At 36.7% G+C, this 21,771-nt stretch overlaps 1 protein-coding gene across 1 annotated transcript; it reads right to left on the minus strand.

The window, feature by feature from the left end:
- Nucleotides 1-769: 769 nt before the first annotated feature.
- Nucleotides 770-11,882, minus strand: LOC123562861 (uncharacterized). Its single transcript, XM_053526951.1, has 4 exons — nt 11,819-11,882; nt 8,388-8,665; nt 6,989-7,110; nt 770-6,084 (listed from the first exon to the last, which is right to left on the minus strand). Exons 1-4 carry the CDS (start codon nt 11,880-11,882, stop codon nt 5,697-5,699), a joined length of 852 nt encoding a protein of 283 aa, XP_053382926.1. The 3' UTR covers nt 770-5,696.
- Between the last annotated feature and the right edge of the window lie 9,889 nt (nt 11,883-21,771).

Genomic DNA, 21,771 nt, shown 5'->3' on the forward strand with positions numbered 1-21,771 from the left:
GGTCATGTAGGATCAAAAACTAGATCACCAGGTTAATTCAAAGGAAAAGCTAGTTAACACTCTAGAGGCCACATTTGTGACCATATCTTAATGAAAGTTGGTGAGAATGTTAATCTTGATGATCTATAGGTCATGTTCAAATCTGGGTCAGGTGGGGTTAAAAACTAGGTCACGGGGTCAAATCAAAGGAAAAGCTTGTTAACACTCTAGAGACCACATTTATGACTGTATCTTTATGAAACTTAGTCAGAATGTTAACCTTGATGATCTTTAGGTCAAGTTTGAATCTGGGTCATATAGGGTCAAAAACTAGGTCACCAGGTCAAATCAAAGGAAATGCTTGTTAACACTGTGGAGGCCACATTTATGACTGTATCTTCATGAAACTTGGTCAGAATGTTACTCATGATGATCTCAAAGTCCAGTTTGAATCTGGGTCATGTAGGATCAAAAACTAGTTCACCAGGTGAAATCAAAGGAAAAGCTAGTTAACACTCTAGATGCCACATTTGTGACCATATCTTAATGAAAGTTGGTGAGAATGTTAATCTTGATGATCTATAGGTCATGTTCAAATCTGGGTCAGGTGGGGTCAAAAACTAGGTCACAGGGTCAAATCAAAGGAAAAGCTTGTTAACACTCTAGAGGCCACATTTATGACTATATCTTTATGAAACTTAGTCAGAATAGTAATCTTGATGATCTTTAGGTCAAGTTCGAATCTAGGTCATGTAGGGTCAAAAACTAGGTCACCAGGTCAAATCAAAGGAAATGCTTGTTTACACTCTAGAGGCCACATTTATGACTGTATCTTCATGAAACTTAGTCAGAATGTTAGTCTTGATGATCTTTAGGTCAAGTTCGAATCTGGCTCATATGGGATCAAAAACTAGGTCATCAGGTCAAATCAAAGGAAAAGTTAGTTAACACTTTAGAGGCCACATTTATGACCATATCTTAATGAAACTATCTTGATGATCTTTAGGTCAATAGGTCAGGTGAACGATACAGGGCCTTCATGGCCCTCTTGTTTAAGATACAGCCTTGAAATTTGGATCACATGTACAGTTTTGCACAACAATCTTAAAACTGTCTTTCAGTGACCATGAATGTGACCTACTGACCTACTTTCTAATATTTTAGCGTCAGTTTGCCATTTGAAACATGTGGCTCATATTACTCAGGTGAACGATTAAGGGTCATCATGAGCCTCTTGTTGAAAATGTCTTTTTCCACCAGCAAAAAAGGGAAACCCAATATGTATCTGTAATATAGGAGAAAATATATATGTTATTACAATTTTAAATTTTTATTAACATCAATTAAGGTGTTGTTGACAACATTAGGTTAATCATGTCTTGATTTTTGCTTCTGTTAAACAAGAGGGCCATGAAGGCACTATATCGCGCACCTGAGTAAAATTCTTGCTTGAACTAATTTCTTTGCTAAAGCTTTAAAAACAAGAATATTAGGAGTGTGGGTCAAGGTAACAATTATGCAAGATTACTTTTGAAATCTGCAAAAACAAAATTACAGGTGATCCAAATACTGTACCAGTAGCTTACAAAACAAGAAAGTAGGTCAGTACGTCACACTGATGGTCACTGAAAGTCTGTTTAAAGATCGGCATGCAAAACTATACATGTCAACCAAATTTCAAATTCAAAGCAGTATCTTAAACAAGAGGGTTGTGATGACCCTGAATCGCTAACCTGAGTAATATGAGCCACATGTTTCAAATGGCAAGCTGATACTAAAATATAAAGTAGGTCAGTAAGTCACATTCGTTTTAAGATCTGTGTGCAAAACTGTACATGTCATTCAAATTTCAAGGCTGTACCTTTAACAAGAGGACCATGACGGTCCTGAATCGCTCACCTCTTTCCACATGACCCAGTTTTGAGTATGACGTCGCTTTTTCTATTATTTGACATAGTGACCTAGTTTTTGAGCTCATGTGACCCAGTTTTGAATTCGACCTAGATATTATCAAGATAAAAATTCTGACCAATTTTCATGAAGATCCATTGAAAAATATGGTCTCTAGAGAGGTCACAAGGTTTTTCTATTATTTGACCTATTGACCTAGTTTTCGAAGGTACGTGACCCTGTTTTGAACTTTACCTAGATATCATCAAGGTGAACATTCTGACCAATTTTCATGAAGTTCCATTCAAATGTATGGCCTCTAGAGAGGTCACAAGGTTTTTCTATTTCAAGACCTACTGACCTAGTTTTTGATCGCAGTTGACCCAGTTTCAAACTTGACCTATATATCATCAAAATAAACATTCAGACCAACTTTCATACAGATCCCATGAAAAATATGGCCTCTAGATAGGTCACAACGTTTTTTCATTATTTGACCTACTGACCTACTTTTTGAAGGCACGTGACCCACTTTCGAAATTGACCTAGATATCATCAATATGAACATTCTGACCAATTTTTATGGAGACCCATTCAAAATTATGGCCTCTAGAGAGGTCACAAGGTTTTTCTATTTTTAGACCTACTGACCTAGTTTTTGACCGCACATGACCCTGTTTCGAACTTGACCTAGATATCATCAAGATGAACATTCAGACCAACTTTCATACAGATCCCATGGAAAATATGGCCTCTAGAGAGGTCACAAGGTTTTTCTATTATTTGACCTACTGACCTAGTTTTTGAAGGCACATGACCCACTTTCAAACTTGACCTAGATATCATCAAGATGAACATTCAGACCAACTTTCATACAGATCCCATGAAAAATATGGCCTCTAGAGAGGTCACAAGGTTTTTGTATTATTTGACCTACTGACCTAGTTTTTGAAGGCACGTGACCTTCTTTCGAACCTGACCTAGATATCATCAAGGTGAACATTCTGACCAATTTTCATGAAGATCTCATGAAATATATGGCCTCTAGAGAGGTCGCAAGGTTTTTCTATTTTTAGACCTACTGACCTAGTTTTTGACCGCACGTGACCCAGTTTCGAACTTGACCTAGATATCATCAAGATGAACGTTCAGACCAACTTTCATACAGATCCCATGAAAAATATGGCCTTTAGAGAGGTCACAAGGGTTTTCTATTATTTGACCTACTGACCTAGTTTTTGATGGCATGTGACCCACTTTCGAACTTGATCTAGATATCATCAAGGTGAACGTTCTGACCAATTTTCATGAAGATCTTATGTAATATATGGCCTCTAGAGAGGTCACAAGGTTTTTCTATTTTTAGACCTACTGACCTAGTTTTTGATGGCACGTGACCCAGTTTCGAACTTGACCTAGATATCATCAAGGTGAACATTCTGACCAATTTTTATGAAGATCTTGTGAAATATATGGCCTCTAGAGAGGTCACAAGGTTTTTCTATTTTTAGACCTACTGACCTAGTTTTTGAAGGCACGTGACCCAGTTTCGAACTTGACCTAGATATCATCAAGATGAACATTCTGACCAACTTCCATAAAGATCCCATGAAAAATGTGACCTCTAGAGTGGTCACAAGCAAAAGTTTACGGACGGAGGCACGCACGCACGGACTGACGGACGGACGACGGACGACGGACACCGCGCGATCACAAAAGCTCACCTTGTCACTTTGTGACAGGTGAGCTAAAAAAACAAAAAAAAACCAGAAAGTATGTCAGTAGGTCATATGCATGGTCACTGAAAGTCAGTTTTGAGACCAGTGTGCAAAACTGTACATGTCATCCAAATTTCAAGGCTGTATCTTAAACAAGAGGGCCATGATGGCCCTATATCGCTCATCTAAGTACAATTGCTTTAGCCAAAAACAAAAAGAAAAAATTCTTACAAGGTACAGATATGTCAAAATACACCTAGAAATTGGAGGTACCATCCATGTTGTGCCACAGAAAAGTGGTCTCAGTTTTTCCTACGGCCAATAATGAAAAAGTTACTAAATAAGCTATTTATAGTAACATAAAAGGGAAGTAATAAAAAAAAATATTGTAAGCAAACAAATGAAGGCTCTGCCAAATAAAAACAAGAGCATTGCAATGCAACGCAAATGCAGAGCAATATTCACATAAAACAAAGTGATATGACCTTTGACCCCTAAGTGTGACCTTGACATTGAATTTAGCCATCTAAAACATGTGTTCTGCACATCCTTTCAATCAGTGAATATTTGTGTCAGGTTTCTCTGGAATTCATCAAGGGGTTCAAGAGTTACAGAGCAGAAGGGAAATTGCTAACCAGCACACAGACAGACAGATGGACACCGAGGTGATAACATAAAACATCCCTTAGGGCGTATAAAAAAGAATCGACATCTGATGGAGATACAAATTGTGTGCAAGTTTGGTTAAAATCAAATCATAAATGAAGCTGCTATTGTGCAGACAAGGTCAAAATAGCTAATTCCGGCCCTATCAGGGGCCATAACTCTGGAACCCATTACGGGATATGGCCAGTTTAAGAAAGGAACCAAGATCTTATGGTGACACAAGTTTTGTGCAAGTTTGGTTAAAATCAAATCATAAATGAAGCTGCTATTGTGCAGACAAGGTCAAAATAGCTAAGTTTGACCCCTTCAGGGGCCATAACTCTGGAACCCATAATGAAATCTTGCCAGTTCCAGAAAGGAACCAAGATCTTATGGTGATACAAGTTGTGTGCAAGTTTGGTAAAAATTAAATCATATATAAAGCTGCTATTGTGCAGACAAGGTCAAAATAGCTAATTTTGGAACTTTCAGGAGCCATAACTCTTGGACCCATAATGGAATCTGGCCAGTTCCAAAAAGGAACCAAGATCTTATGGTGATACAAGTTTGTGCAAGTTTGGTAAAATCAAATCATAAATAAAGCTGCTATTGTCACTCAGTAGGTCAAGGTTACAGTAATTACTTGATACGGTGATTATAATTAAACAGTCAAGGAATTATGTTGACATAACTTTTTCCAATATATTCCTTATAAAAACTTTGTCACCCTTGTTGCAGAGCCTCTTTCCACCCCAGGGGCATAAGTTGAACAGCCTTGCTAGAGAGCCACCAGGCAATGTTACATACTGAATATCAAAAGCATAGGCCTTGAAAAGTTTTTTCCTATAAGTCTATTTAAAAATTGGCACCCCTGGGACGGGGCCTTTTTATACACCAGGGGCATAATGAGGACAATCTTTAAAGATGCCTATTAGATGATGTCACATGCCATACATTTAGGCTCTATGCCTTGTGGTTTTGGACAAGAAGATTTACAAAATTTTCCCTATTTAAGTTGATGTAAACCATGTAACACCCAGGGTGTGGCCATATTTGACCATAGGGGAATAATTTGAACAACCTTGGTAGAGGATCACTAGATGCTATATACCAAATATAAAAGCTTTATAGCCTGTGGTTTTGGACTGGAAGATTTTAAAAGTTTTTCATTTTGGTTGCCATGGCAACCAGAGTTCTGTATGGAAATCAATTCTTCAAACAATTCTAAAAGAAGACCATCAAATGTACATTCCTGTGAAGTGTCATTAAAATTGGCCTATTGGTTTAGGTTGAGATGTTGTTTAAAGGAAAGTGTGGACAGATAAACAATGGACGGATGGACAACGGATGGAGTGATCACAACAGCTCACCCTGAGCCTTTGGCTCGGGTGAGCTACAAAGGTAAATACTAATAAAAGTGAAACCACATAAGATCTCATCTATCAGCCAAGAATTAACAGTTTCTTATAGAAGAAATATTTTACTGAAAATGTGAATAAATGAAAATAAAAATTCACTTGTTTTTATTTTCTCTGGCACAGTTATCCATTTGAAGGTATTGTGTAAGGAGTCTTTCTGCATGTACAAAGTTGAAAGAAGGCAGTGAATCGTCAAGTTGCTCCCATGGGGATACTGATAATAATCAAAAAATCTGTAGTTACCGATTCCGTGCACTATGACACCAACCAAATGTGTTTTCAGTTCCCATAGATTGGAGACAAAAGAACTTAGGTATAAATAATGTGGTAATTCAGTTTTCTTTTGATCCATCCCATCCAAAATTATTGACAGGTATTTGCCTGGTTCTGTTCGCCCTTTCATGGAATGCTTGTAGTATTTTCTTCTCTCAGTGCTGAATTGCAAATAAAAAAAAATTCTAATTTCTCTTACTGCACCTATTGCAATGATTAAGACGGACAATTAATTAAATAACAAGGTTCATTTTAATTACAAAGGAATGACTGAGCAGCCAGGTCAATTACATAATATTCAGTATAGCTGTTGGAATTATTACTAATGTTCAATACTTTTCTTAAATATACAGAATTAAGAGTTACACATCTCATAATATTTCATTATCAACTTTTGAATCCGTTGTTGCCAGTTTATCACACATTTTTGCAATATATGTACAACTTATTAATAATGCTTTTGCATTTATATGATATTACATGTAAAAGGTATTAATACATGAGCTGCACCATGAGAAAACCAACATAGTGGCTTTGCGACCAGCATCTGCACAGTCTGGTCAGGATCCATGCTGTTCGCCTACAGTTTCTCTAATTGCAAAAGGGTTTGAAAGCAAACAGCATGGATCCTGACCAGACTACACAGATAAACAGGCTGGTCTGGATCCATGCTGGTCGCAAAGCCACTATGTTGGTTTTCTCATGGCACGGCTCAGTAAGTGTCAAGTCAATATATAGTACATGTATAGTATTAAAATTAAGCCATTTAGTATGTTTTCAAAAAAGGGATATAATTAAAAATCTGACCACCTAGGGGTTATGGTTCCTTGTCCTGTATTTTCTCTTGATGAGCTCTGTCATTGTATAAAATTACACTTTTATACATTCAATATTATCCTCCTGAAAAGGTGGTGATTATATGCTCCCCATTTATGGAACCTTAAAAAATCAGGTGTGGTGTTTAAAATTTTTTTAGTGTAACTCTGCAACAGGTGACAAGCAAAACAATTACTGTTGTGCTTTATTTTTGTTTAAATTGAAATTTTGCAAACTAGTTACATGTACCTCTGATTCATAAGATGTTTCTGTCTGAGGCTGATCAGCTGTTTACACTTGGTCTTATCTTTTGTCTCACCCAGTTGAGTTTTTATCTTGCTGCATGTGTTACATTTAGAGAACCTGGAAGTCTGTAAAATAATATATAATGATGAATTCTACATCTATATGTTTAAGTGCATGGAGACAAGTTCCCAAGGCATTACAGTATCAAAAATGCAGGAACATAACACAGCTCTATACACCAATGAACATTTTGCCATCCATTGATGTCCAGTAATTTTCACAGGAGATGTCAACTACAATCTTTTCATTATCACATTCTGGAATTTTAATATGAAGCACATTGTTCAACTTTCAAGTCACATTTATCATTGATTGCAATGTTCTAATGCAATTTCAAATTTTAGCCGCTAGTAAATTATTTTGACCTCGGAAATTTAAACATACTGTTCCCCATACATACTATTTAAGTATTAATTTGAAATTTGATTTTACATTACTTTACGATTGGTCTTTGCCGAGTTCAACTCGTTAAGTCACTGCTTAAGTCTCAAATAAACAAGAGTTGTCCAAAAGACAGCGCACTTGACTTTTCTCAGTGCTTGACTCTGAATTAGAGCTCTGCCAGTAAAAACTTTATAGAACTGTAACCAAAAAATTCTAAGTTAAAACGGGGCATAACTCTGTCAAAAATCAAATTAGAGTTAAAGGGTTTGTTACTCCAGGTGTAGACTTTGATAGTAAATTACTTTTTGAAGTTTTATGTCAATAGCTTTGATAGTAATAGAGATATTTGACTTTATCAAAAACTTTAACAATGGCAATGCCGACGCCAACACAGGGTTGAGTGCAATAGCTCTACTTTTTCTTCAAAAAGTTGAGCTAAAAATAAAGGAAATGGAGAAAGTTTTTCAAGATAAGTGTACATCTTCCACCACTTGACATGCAGTCATTGTTAAAAAGCCAAAATAAAAATATGAACTCCAGGGAAAAAGAACAGACTATGACAACTCAATAAAAATTTCAAATAGTCGATTAAAACCAATAAGTGCCATCATTGAAATGAAAGAAAATGAAATGAAACATGTGTAGAAAAGTTCTTCAGGAGGTTTGTTGCGGACAACTTCTATTAAATTTGATGGAAATGGGTATAATAGTATTGGAGGTCCCAAAAACTACATAAAATATTGATGAACAGTGTTATAACTGATAAAAATCTGAAAGATTTGTATAAGATTACTTGGCAATGATCTCTCTTTGGTATTTTATTTTTAATCCAATGGTTTATAAATGACTCGCATAGACAAACTGTGCGACATACAAACAGACAAACTGACCAACTGACAAACAACACCTAACCGATTAGTATCCTTCACTGCATGTGTGAGATATAATGACTACTTACTGGTGGAATAGCAATATGACTTAGGCAAGTTCGCAATATAGGCCTATAGTAGAAGTGGCTCTTAGACACTATCTCCTCTTCTTTATCCTCTAATTCCTCTGTCATGATGTTGTTTATGGAGTCTTTCGTTAGGCAAGATGGTAAATGTAGTTTGGTTGAATTGGGAAGTTTGTCCGCATATTTATTTGCATACTCAACCAAACACACAGTTGCTGTTTGTACCTTTGGTGTTGTTTTCCCCACAGGTTTACCTCGCTTGCCTATTTCTTTCACCCCGGCTGTTAACAAAAGAAAAACAAAGTAAACAAGTAGAAAATCAAATCAAATTAATTCATTAACAAGAGGTATTAATAATTCTGGTTGTGCCACATGTTGGTCAACAGTCACTGCCTGTAGAAACAAGAGCTCTCTGTTAGACAGTGTGCACCACTACTTTGCAGTTTGACAGTTTAATGAATTTCTGACTCAATAAAATACCTTTATGTTTAAAGGAAGATATACCAATATATAAATATCAATAGTATCAAGAAAAGGTAGTAATTCAAAAATACAATGTTAGTGAACAAAAAAGGGATCTGCAAAATAACAAGGCAGTCTGAAAGACAGCTAAATCCCCTGCCACTATTGTGGATAGTGAAAGGATAAACCTTTGACCTAGAGCTGTGACCTTGACCTTGAACTGACATGGCTGACCCATGAATTCCGCACATCGTCTTGATGAGGTTATCATTTGACCTTGAGTTTTGTTTCTGTTGACATGGCTAACTCATGTGTTCTTTATGAGGTGATTATTTGGCCTGAGTTTGATGAAAATCCTTCAAGGGGTTTAGGAGACACAGAGTGGACACAAAATGGAAGGCTCAAACCTTTGACTCAAAGTTGTGACCTTGACCTTAAGCCGACATGGCTGACTCATGTAATTATTTCCTTCACAAACACCTATAATGTGGATCTCTCTAACCAACCATTTTTTGGCCCAAAATTATTATTCATTATTTATTGTGAAAATACCCTTGTCGTTTGAAACCTTTCTTCTCTGGAAACTAAACAAAATTTGGAGATTTCCTTATCAATCACTTCAAAATTTACCAATTCTGTCTAAAACTTTTTCAATAATTATGAGTTTATTCTTTCTCATTCTTGACACTTAAGTCTGTTTACAGTTTTAATTAAAGCTGACATAAGCATTAAATCTGTTCAATCTTGACTTCAACAAGATTTAATCTATCATGGGAAACAGTGATACCAGCTGAGATCTTTTAATTCAGTGGAAAACAATGCATTGGCAATTGTACATAATTTTTTTCCCCATCTATATTATAAAGGACAAGGTGAACTTGGGACGACGTTTAGTATCACAAAATGGGTCAGAAAACCTCCAAGGCAGGCTGGCAGACCTGTTGACTGCTGTGCTAGGAAAGATATCAAAACATAATGTCAGTTTCATTCAAAGATATGGCAAAGGGTAATTGAAAATGGAAATGGAAATTATTACTGTCTCCAGCCTTTCTTGAAAAAAGGGGACACAGAAATAGGCTATGTCCATCTGTCCTTCCTTCAATCATACTTTAAATTATGTGTTGTCAGTGACTATGCCATCCATGAAGGGATTTTAAAATAAAAAGGCATATAAGCTTCCCATAAGACCACATTGTGTCATGTGCAAAACTTAAGGTTAATAACATGCCATCCATTAAAGAAAAATGGGATAAACGGGTAAAAATGTTCCCTTTAATGAGCGGATTTGTCTTTCGCAAAATCTAGACTCCTATGTAATCTAAGGTCAAGGTCACATTTAGATGACAAAGGTCAGATACAAGAATGACGTTGTAAGGAGCGTTACATCTTCATGCACAGTGGAATTTTGATTTAAATTATCACAATTGCTAATCATCATGAGATGGAGTGCACTTTGCTATAGTACAACAAGCATGTTACATCCACTTTTTATACGCCCGTATTATGGGAACGCCCCTGGTGGGCGGATAGGCAGGCGGGGGGGCGGCGTCCACAGACTTTGTCCGGAGCATATCTTCTACATGCATGGAGGGATTTTGATGAAACTTGGCACAGTTTCTAAGGTCAAGGTCACACTTAGAGGTCAAAGGTCAAATTCAAGAATGACTTTGTCCGAAGCATATCTTCTCCATGCATGGAGGGATTTTGATGAAAGTTGGCACAATTGTTCATCATCATGAGATGGAGTGTCGTGCGCAAGAACCAGGTCCCTAAGTCTAAGGTCAAGGTCACACTTAGAGGTCAAAGGATATAAGAATGAAAACTTTGTCCAGAGCATTTCTTCTTCATGCATAGAGGGATTTTGATATAACTTGGCACAAATGTTCACCACCACGAGACGGAGTGTCATGCGCAAGAACCAGGTCCAAGGTCAAGGTCACACTTGGAGGTCAAAGGATACAAGAATGAAAACCTTGTCCGGAGCATTGCTTCTTCATGCATAGAGGGATTTTGATATAACTTGGCACAAATATTCACCACCACGAGACGGAGTGTCATGCGCAAGAACCAGGTCCCTAGGTCTAAGGTCAAGGTCACACTTAGAGGCCAAAGATCAGATACAAGAATGACTTTGTCCGAAGCATTTCTTCTTGGAGGGATTTTGATGTAACTTGACACAATTATACACTATCATGAGATGAAGTGTCATGCACAGTTCCCTTCTTTAGAATTACTTCCCTTTGTTGTTACTATAAATAGCTTATATTGTAACTTTTTCATTACCAGTCATAGGGAAAAATCGAGACCACTTTTCTGTAATACAACATGCATGCTACATCCAATTTTGAAGTGTATTTTATCCAATCTCAACCTGGTAAAGATTTTTGTATGGACTTACAATTTTTTGGGGAATTCTTTTTTTTTTTTAAGATTAACTTCCCTTAGTTGTTACTATAAATAACTTATATTGTAACTTTTTTATAATTGACCGTAGGGAAAAACCAGGACCACTTTTCTGTGGTACAACATAGATGTTACTTTCCAATTTTAGGTGTATTTTAAGGTATCTCTACCTGGTAAGGAGTTTTTTTGTGGACTTAGAAAAACAAAAGACTTACAATGATTACTAAACAACCACAAAATTAAAATTCCATTTGCAAATGCAGGAGTAAAGAAAATTGCTGTGATGGGCATATATTGTGACATTCTGGCACTCTTGTTAAGTGTATTTTGCCCTATTGCTACCTGGTGAAGATTTTTGTGTACTTCTTAGCTCACCTGAGCCAAAGGTGAGCTTTTTTGACCGCTCAATGTCCATCGTTTGTCTGTCAACATTTTCTAAACAAGAGGGCCATAATGGCCTTTATCGCTCACTGTTATCATTGCACGTAAGTAGACAAGAAGGTCAAAAAATTCATTTAATCAAGATCAATCAAAAGAGTCATGAGAATATTAGTATAATATTGACCAACCTCCCTTGGAGGTACCATCATGTTGTTCCACAAGAAAGGTGTCTCGGTTTTTCCGTCTACGCATATGAAAAAAGTTACTAAGTAAGCTATTTATAGTACATAAATGGGAAGTAATCAAAAAAAAATTATTGTAAGTGGACCAAAAGAAGGATCTGTCAAATATAAATCAAGAACAATGAAATGCACAAAAAAAAGTCATATGACCTTTGCCCCAAAGGGGTGATTTTGACCTTAAAGTGAGCCACCGAAACATGCGCTCTGACATCTTTTCGATGAGGTGAACATGGTTCGGTTCAAGATTTACGAGAGGAAGGGAAATTGCAACCCCAAAAACAGACAGAAGAGGGACACCCAGGCAAAACATAAACGCCCTTTAGGGAAATAAAGAATCGAGATCTTATGGTGATACAAGTTGTGTGAATTTTGGTTAAAATCAAATCAAAAATGAAGCTACTTTTTGTGCAGAAAAGGGCAAATAGCAAATTCTGGTCCTTTCGGGGCCAAACTCTGGAACCTTTATGGGATTGGCCGGTTCAAGAAAGGAACCAAGATCTTTGGTACCAGTTTTTGCAATTTTGATTAAATTAAAATCAAAATAAAGTGCTTTGTGCAGACAAGGTAAAAAATTCAAATTCGGCCCCTATCGGGCCAAAACTCCAAACCCCAAGGGCAAAAAAAACAGTTCCTATTTGTTGACATCACAAAAAATTTTGAGATTTGGGTACAAAACTTCATGAATTTTATTTTAAAAAATCCTGATATTTGTCATTTCAGAAAGAATTTTAATGCTAACCCTTTTTAAAACATTTTTTTTATTTTTCAAAAATAAAAGGAACGTTTTAAAATATCATTCTGTATGCAAATACGGGATGAAAAATTTACGCTTTTTTCAAAAATTGTTGCGGATCAGAAGAAAAGTAGAAAAGAGTGAAAATCAAAGGTATCAAGATAAGATCATTCCAATATAATAATTCGGGTTCCCACTCTTTTCAGGAAAATATTCAAGGATTTTTTCCGGGACTTTTACAAAATTCAAGGACAAATTTGAGCCCTCGTGGTTAAAAGTAGAGCCCCCCCAAACCTGATCCTGACATTGTATTTTCAAGTCCCAGAAGGAAATTCTGCTAGAACTTAAACCTTTAGCGCTAGATAAATTTTGTTCTCGGAAATTCGTCGCTAAAAATTGTAAATTCATTCAATTTGCCCAAAAATTGGAAAAATTGTAGAGTAGCAAAGTTTGGAAACCCTGTCAGACGCCGTTTAAGGGCGTTGATTGGCCCCCTGTTGCAAAGGCTGTTTTTTTCGCCTGCAGCAGCAAAGGGTTAAAAAAAATAAGCTAGAGCTATCCCTTAAGGGGATAAACTTCTCCCTCCTCACTGCCTTGGTTAAAGTAGTACGTTTTAAGAGACATTTGGAAAATATCTAGGTCCAATTTTATCTCCCTTTGCTAGATTAAAAATGTAATTGAACATCCTCATTAATATCTACCATCGAAAAAGTTCCAACAAACCCTTCAAATATTTTAGAGTTGGTTCACAAAAATCATGGACAACTAAATGGACGATCACAACTCCAATTCCCCCTTTTACTTCTCGGGGGGGTTTAAAAACATGTAAAATTTTTTTAAACAAAAAAAAGGGGCTCAGTTTTCACCCGCATTTAAAATTTTCAAGTTTTTAGTAGGTTGCTTTTTAGATTGATTTTTTGCGATAACATCTCTTTACCTTGTGATTTTTTTTTAAGTGTTTCTGCAATTTTTCAGATGTATTTTTGTCGATTTTAAGCATGGGGCAATGCATCATCTGGCTTACCGATTTTTGCAATTTCAGACTTTTGAGGTTGTATTTAAAACTAGCTTTGCCATTTTTCTTCTTTTTAGGGAAAAAAACCATTTTTTCAAAGTGGCCACGTTTTTTCTTTCATTTTCACCAGAACTTTACAAAAAAAACAACTCCTTTTAACTAGTGGGGGAACACCCCCAAATCTAACTGTTTTGGAGAGTTAAGACGCAAATTTTTCAAGAACAGGGATGCAAAACCCGTGTTTCTCTATTTTGATTTTGCTTTTTTTTCACTGGGGAATATTTTTGAGCATACAAAAAAACAAATTCCCGACTTTTTTCCCGGTTTTTTCCTCTTTTTTTAAAATTCAAGTACTTTCAAGGCCTTGAAAATGAAATGAAAAATTTAAGGACTTTTTTTTCCCGGAACGTGGGAACGTGATAATTTTCTTATAACATTGGTATTTTATGTCTTTGAAAAGGTTTAATGATAAGCAAGGATTCAGTTAAATTTGCCAATCCGTAAATTTCCCTCCTTCCTTTTGCTATTCATTAAAAGAACGTCGAAATTTTCAGGGAAAAGGAACAGGGCAAATGTAATTAAATAATCTAAGGTTTTAAATAACTATAGGTTTTGAATAAAATTTTGGGAATTAATTAAATAGATTTAAAACGATTATTCCTGTTGATAGATATATCCCCCCTAACACTACATTTTTATCAATAAATGGAGAACTGTTTAACGGGCTATCAATTTTTTTAGGGTGCTAGATTTCTGTGTCACTACAAACAGTTAAATTTCACTGAGCCTGAATATTTAAAAAAATTTTCTGGGGAAAACTTCTACTTTCATTGGGGCAGCTCAATTAATGATAATTTTTTGATTTCAGTTGTTTAAGTTTATGCAAGGGTGCCCTGAGGGGTTAAAAATGGAATCTTGTCAGGGCAACTGAATCATACAAATGCTGTGAATTGGCTGGAAGGGAAAAGACGAGGTAAAATTTATTTACCCAACTTAAAATGTTTTTGTACCTTTTGAAAAATTAAATGAAAATATTATCATTTGTATTCACAGTCGCAGAAACCTCAGCCTCTAGCTAACGTTAAAGCATTAAAAATATTTGAAGTAGTTTAAAGCTAATATATGGCATGCATAGAATTTTAAAAAAGTCTCAAAGTTTAAATTTTTCAACTGCCCCTTTAAAATTATAAAAACCCCGGGAAAAAAACACCTTTAAAAAAAAGCAAATAACTTTTTTAGATTTGTAAAGCAGTCTAATTTACAAAATTCGCCCGTTTGTTTTCTTGGATGGGCCAAATTGTTTGGGTACGAAAGGATAAAAACCATAAAAATTTTTAAAGACCACTTTACACTAAGGGACAGATGGCGGTTTTTTTTAGTACTTTAGATTTTTCCCAGCGATGTGGGCCCAATCAGACGGGTTCCGTACTTACGGGGATAAGTTTGGTGTTTATATCTAAAAATGACAAAAGGGAAAAAGCGCATTTTGTATAGCAAATTTTAAATAAATCTTTTCTGAAGACTGTGATACACTCGTAGGCCTATTATCGCTTTTTTTAGAAAAATAGAAAAAATATTTAAAAACATTAAAATTTTTTGTCTCCCACCACCAGTGGTGTGGGAGACTTTTGATTTACCAGTTGTTGGTGTCGTCACAAATTTGTCGACTTTAAGTTGAAAATTTCCACGTTTTTCACCAATTTAAACAAAATGTTTTTTGACCAAAAGCCCCTGGGCCAAGTTCAAAAACTACCCAAATTCGGCCCCAGGCGTCTTGGATTTGGGCCCCTTTGAATTACCAAAATCGGTCTTTTTACTCTTGTCGCATTTAAATGCGAATATTTCTCACCCAATCTTCACCAAACTTGAACAAATGTGTTTGACCATGAGCCTCGGCAAGTTTGATAAACTAGCCAAATCGGCCCCGGGGCATTTTGGGTTAGGGTTCCTTGAATTATCGAAAAATTTTTGGCCTTTTTATATTCCGCCTTAAATAAAAACTTTCTATTGATTTCCCCCCAAACTTGAATAAAATGTGTTTGACCATGAGCTCGCCAGGTTCGATAACTAGCAAATCGGTCCAGGCTTTTAGATTTTAGGGCCCCTTAAATTATCAAAAATTGGCCTTTTTTCATTTCACTCTTAATCAAACATTTTTCTCCGTCTTCCCCAAAACTTGAACAAATGTGTTTGCCATGAGCCTCAACCAAGTTCGTAATAGCCCCCCGGTCTAGTCTTTTTGGAAATTACGGCCCTTGAATTTTATCGAAAAATCAGCCTTTTTACTCTTTTCCGCATCTAAGTCAAAACATTTCTACCCCGTCTTCCCCAAACTTGAAAAAAAAATGTGTTTGACCATGGACCTCGACCAAGTTCGGTAATAGCCAAAATCGGTCTTGGATTTTGGGTTTTACAGCCTTGAATTACAAAAAATTCCATTGTTTACTTTTTTTCCCCGTCTCTAAGTGGGAACTTTCTAATCCGTCTTCAAAAAATTGAAAAAAATGTGTTTGGCCAAAAGACCTTCCCAAGTTCGATAACTACCCAAAAATCTGCCCAAAAGGCACTTTTGTTTTTTGGGCCCCCTTGAATTATGTTTGGATCCACTCATCCAGATCTCCAATTGGCCCAATTAGGAAACTAACATTTTTCAGGGGGGCAGTTGGGGGGGAGACATGCGCTTTTTCAAAAGCTCTTAGTTTATTATTTATCATACCCCCAAAATGTTTGGGGGGGGGTATAATTTTATTATAGGATCATTTTGTCCGCCCCCGTCGCGCCCCGAAATTTTATTCAGTTTTTAAAAAAAAAGGGTTTTGATTCAAATTTAAAAATTAATGTTCCACCTTATCCCCCCTCTGGAACAAGGTGATAACTCTTCCCCAAAGTTTTCTGAATTATGTCCCCTTTTACTTAGAATTTAGGGTTAATTTTGCTGTTTTACTTATCTAGTTATTATAAATGGTTTGATTAAAACTTAAAATAGATGTTCCCCCTCATCACCCACAATGTGCATAAGTTGATAACTTGACACCAATTTTTTTTTTTGAATTATGCCCTTTTTACTTAAAATTTTAAGGTTGATTTTGAAGGTTTTTCATATATCTCGTTACTCTAAAAATTTTATTTAAAACTTAAATTGGATGTTCCCCTTTTCCCCCCTCATGTGCCCACATCATGTGAAACGGGTGCATAACTTGACCCCAATTTTTCATGAATTATGCCCTTTTGTTGAATTTAAGGTTAATTTTTGTTGTTTTTTCCCTATATCTCAGTTATTACTAAATGGATTTGATTCAACTTAAAATAGTTGTTCCACCACACCACCTACTCTGTGACATAAGGTGCTTAACTCTGACATAAATTTTTTATGAATTATGCCCCCTTTTACTTTAAATTTAAGGTTGTTTTTTGAGTTTTTTCACATTCTCAGTTTTTTAAAAAATGGTTTGTTTCAAACTTAAAATAGATGTTCCCCCTCTACCACATCATGTGACACAAGGTGCAAAACCTGACCCAATTTTTCAGAATTTGCCCTTTTTACTTGGGAATTTAGGTTTTTAAATTTTTATTTTATTTCATTTTTCCTCAGTACTACTGAATGGTTTTGTTCGATTTTTAAAATGTGTTCCCCTCATCACCCACTCATGTGAAAAAGGGGTGCTAACTTGACCCTTTTTTTTCTTGAATTTTTGCCCCCTTTTACTAAAAATTTAAGGTAATTTTGATGTATTTTCCATATCTCATTCTGATTGGCTTAGACCCAAGGGAAGAAACCCTTTTTTTAACTTTTTTTTGGGTTTCTTCACCTTAAACCCGGAAATTAGAATTTTTAGAATCCTATTTTTTTTTTTTTTCAATATTTTGGTTTTTTTCTAATTTTTTTATTAAAGTCCTATGTAAAAAGAAAATACTTTTTTCTGTGGGAAAACTGGGTGGGTTTAAGACACTTTTTTTTGTATTCATTTTAGTGTATCTCTAATATTGAGATTTAATAATTTAATATATTACTATACTGTATTTACTGTATTCTTAATGGGAAACCCAGGTGAATACTCCAAAGATAAGTATTTTTAAGATTTTAAAATTTGGGTTTCCCTTCTTCGTGACAAGGGCTGTTGGGGGGGGTTTTGGGGTCACTCCTGTGCAGTTCGTTTATTTTTGCCTTCCCCCTTTTGTATCTTCGCTAAAAAGTGCCAATACAATGTTACCCTTATAATAGAAGTTTTCATCTACACCTACAACTACTGAAAGGAATATGATTCTTCAGTAGTTTTTATTTTTTCACTCTATGGAAAAGCTAGGTCTAAACAAGTGAATAAAGTATTGCCATGCAATGCAAAGTCCCCTTCTGAAAGGCATCTTATTTTCTCTACTGCAGTATACCATAATGAACTGATATATATCAATGAGGTATAAACAATATTCTCATATGGCTCGATTTGATTTCAAGTCAAACAAAGATGATCAATGTTTGTATATTCTGTGATAAACTATGCTTGACACGCGGACTGGTAAGAGAGCATTATGACGTCAATTTATAGCATGATGTCATGTTTATTACTCATGGTGTAAATGAAATCAAGCACAATAGTTTTGTAAAATATTTCAATGAGCATGTCACAATGAAAACAATTAAGGCCTTCTTGTGATACATTGTTTAATTTACCAAGGTTCATCATTCAGACGCTTCGTTACTTAACCACTCGGGCAAACACCCTCATGGAACAATTCCTACAAGACTGAAATCTGAGCCATGGTGAATTAGACGATAAACCACTCAAAAGCCTTGATTATTTGTTAATTGCACTATATATATACAATAAATTGTATTCTAACACAATCCAAATCATTTTTATGCCCCCGAAGGGAGGCATATAGTTTTTGAACCGTCTGTCGGTCTGTCCGCAATTTTCATGTCCGGTCCATATCTTTGTCATCCATGGATGGATTTTCAAATAACTTGGCATGAATGTGTACCACAGTAAGACGACGTGTCACGCGCGAGACCCAGGTCCGTAGCTCAAAGGTCACGGTCACACTTAGACGTTAAAGGTCATTTTTCATGATAGTGCATTGATGGGCCTGTCCGGTCCATATCTTTGTCATCCATAGATGGATTTTCAAGTAACTATGCATAAATGTGTGGCACAGTAAGACGACGTGTCGCACGCAAGACCCAGGTCCGTAGCTCAAAGGTCAAGGTCACACTTAGACGTTAAAGGTCATATTTCATGATAGTGCATTGATGGGCGTGTCCGGTCCATATCTTTGTCATTCATGCATGGATTTTAAAATTATTGGGCATGAATGTGTACCACAGTAAGACGACGTGTCGCGCGCAAGACCCAGGTCCGTAGGTCAAAGGTCCTAAACTCTAACATCGGCCATAACTATTCATTCAAAGTGCCATCGGGGGCATGTGTCATCCTATGGAGACAGCTCTTGTTCTATTAAACAAAGAAGGCAGAAAGCGGTGAATCATACAACAGTTCGTTGTTCTGACATCACAGTTATTACATCATAGTGTCAAATCCCTTGGTAACGTGTTATAATCGAAGTAATATATCTCATTTAGTGATTTGCTCATGAATAAAATCATTGTTTGTTGTTCAGATGCTTATTATTATATCACTCGGGTTGAGCCCTCATGATATAATTCCTTCATATCTAAGCTCCAAACAATGATTTATTCAGCAACGAATCAGTAAATGAGATAAATTATTTTTATGCCCCCGAAGTGAGGCATATTAGTTTTTAACTGTCCGTCAGTTCATTCGTTCGTCATAACGTTAACTTTTTGCATGAAGGGACTTTACTCGCGAACCACTGCACCCAGGACCTTCAAACTTCACTTGCTGATAGTACTTATTGAGTACACCATCCCTACTGACTTTGGGGCCACCAGGTCAAAGGTCAAGGTAACAGGGGCCAACGTTAACTTTTTGCATGAAGGCACTTTACTCGCGAACCACTGCACCCAGGACCTTCAAACTTCACTTATTGAGTACACTAACCCTACTGACTTTGGGGTCACCAGGTCAAAGGTCAAGGTCACAGGGGCCAATGTTAACTTTTTGCATGAAGGCACTTTACACGCGAACCACTGCACCCAGGACCTTCAAACTTCACATGCTGATAGTACTTATTGAGTACACCGTCCCTACTGACATTGGGGTCGCCACGTCAAAGGTCAAGGTCACAGGGGCCAACGTTAACTTTTTGCATGAAGGCACTTTACTCACGAACCACTTCACCCAGAACCTTCAAACTTCACATGCTGATAGTACTTGAGGAGTACACCACCCCTACTGACTTTGGGGTCACCAGGTTAAAGGTCAAGGTCATAGGGGCCAACGTTAACTTTTTGCATGAAGGCACTTTACTCACGAACCACTTCACCCGGAACCTTCAAACTTCACATGCTGATAGTACTTGTGGAGTACACCACCCCTACTGACTTTGGGGTCACCAGGTTAAAGGTCAAGGTCACAGGGGCCAACGTTAACTTTTTGCATGAAGGCACTTTACTCCCGAACCACTTCACCCAGAACCTTCAAACTTCACATGCTGATAGTACTTGAGGAGTACACCACCCCTACTGACTTTGGGGTCACCAGGTTAAAGGTCAAGGTCACAGGGGCCAACGTTAACTTTTTGCATGAAGGCACTTTACTGGCAAACCACTTCACCCAGGACCTTCAAACTTCACATGCTGATAGTACTTATTGAGTACACCACCCCTACTGACTTATGGGGTCACCAGGTCAAAGGTCTAGGTGCTGTGGGGGCATTTGTTACCATTAGTGACAGCTCTTGTTTAAACTAGAGCTATCACTAAAGGTGATGAATGTACCCCCCGTATGCACTGACACAGTACATTGCAATCTGACACACACAAGACTGCATAATTATGTGGACTGTATGTATATAGACTGTATGTATAAGTATAGTAACAAAAAAAAAAGTCCCATAACCATGCAGAATATTTATCTAAAAGAATGTAACATGCACCATGCACAACTAGGGTTGGTACTGATCACTTGTGTGAAGTTTCATTGAATTGTGTGAAAGGGTTTGGTAGATTAGGCATGCACAAGATTGCATATGCAGACTGTATGTACATAGTATGTTAACAAGAAACAAAGTCCCATAACTCTGCAATTTTTGTTGCTGAAAGAACCTAACATGCCCCATGCACAACTACTGTTGTTACTGATCACTTGTGTGAAGTTTCATTAAATTGTGTCAAGGGGATGAGGAGAGATGGTGCGCACAAGATTGTGTCTATGTATATAGTATAGTAACAAAAAAACAAAGTCCCATAACTCTGCAAATTTTTTTTCTAAAAGAACCTAACATGCCCCATGCACAACTACTGTTGTTACTGATCACTTGTGTGAAGTTTCATTAAATTGTGTCAAAGGGGTGAGGAGAGATGGTGTGCACAAGATTGTGTCTATGTATATAGTATAGTAACAAAAAAACAAAGTCCCATAACTCTGCAATTTTTTTTTCTAAAAGAACCTAACATGCCCCATGCACAACTACTGTTGGTACTGATCACTTGTGTGAAGTTTCATTATATTGTGTCAAGGGGATGAGGAGAGATGGTGCGCACAAGATTGTGTCTATGTATATAGTATAGTAACAAAAAAACAAAGTCCCATAACTCTGCAAATTTTTTTTCTAAAAGAACCTGACATGCCCCATGCACAACTACTGTTGGTACTGATCACTTGTGTGAAGTTTCATTAGATTGTGTCAAGGGGATGAGGAGAGATGGTGCACACAAGATTGTGTCTACGGACAGATTGACGGACAGAAAGACAACCTGAAACCAGTATACCCCCCCTTACAACTTTGTTGTAAAAAAACAAAGTTGGTACTGATCACTTGTGTGAAGTTTCATTAAACTGTGTCAAGGGGATGAGGAGAGATGGTGCGCACAAGATTGTGTCTATGTATATAGTATAGTAACAAAAAAACAAAGTCCCATAACTCTGCAAATTTTTTTTCTAAAAGAACCTAACATGCCCCATGCACAACTACTGTTGGTACTGATCACTTGTGTGAAGTTTCATTAAATTCTGTCAAGGGGATAAGGAGAGACGGTGCGCACAAGATTGCGTCTACGGACAGACGACCAGA

Source organism: Mercenaria mercenaria, chromosome 2 (assembly GCF_021730395.1).
Source record: "Mercenaria mercenaria strain notata chromosome 2, MADL_Memer_1, whole genome shotgun sequence".
Classification (NCBI taxonomy): domain Eukaryota; kingdom Metazoa; phylum Mollusca; class Bivalvia; order Venerida; family Veneridae; genus Mercenaria; species Mercenaria mercenaria.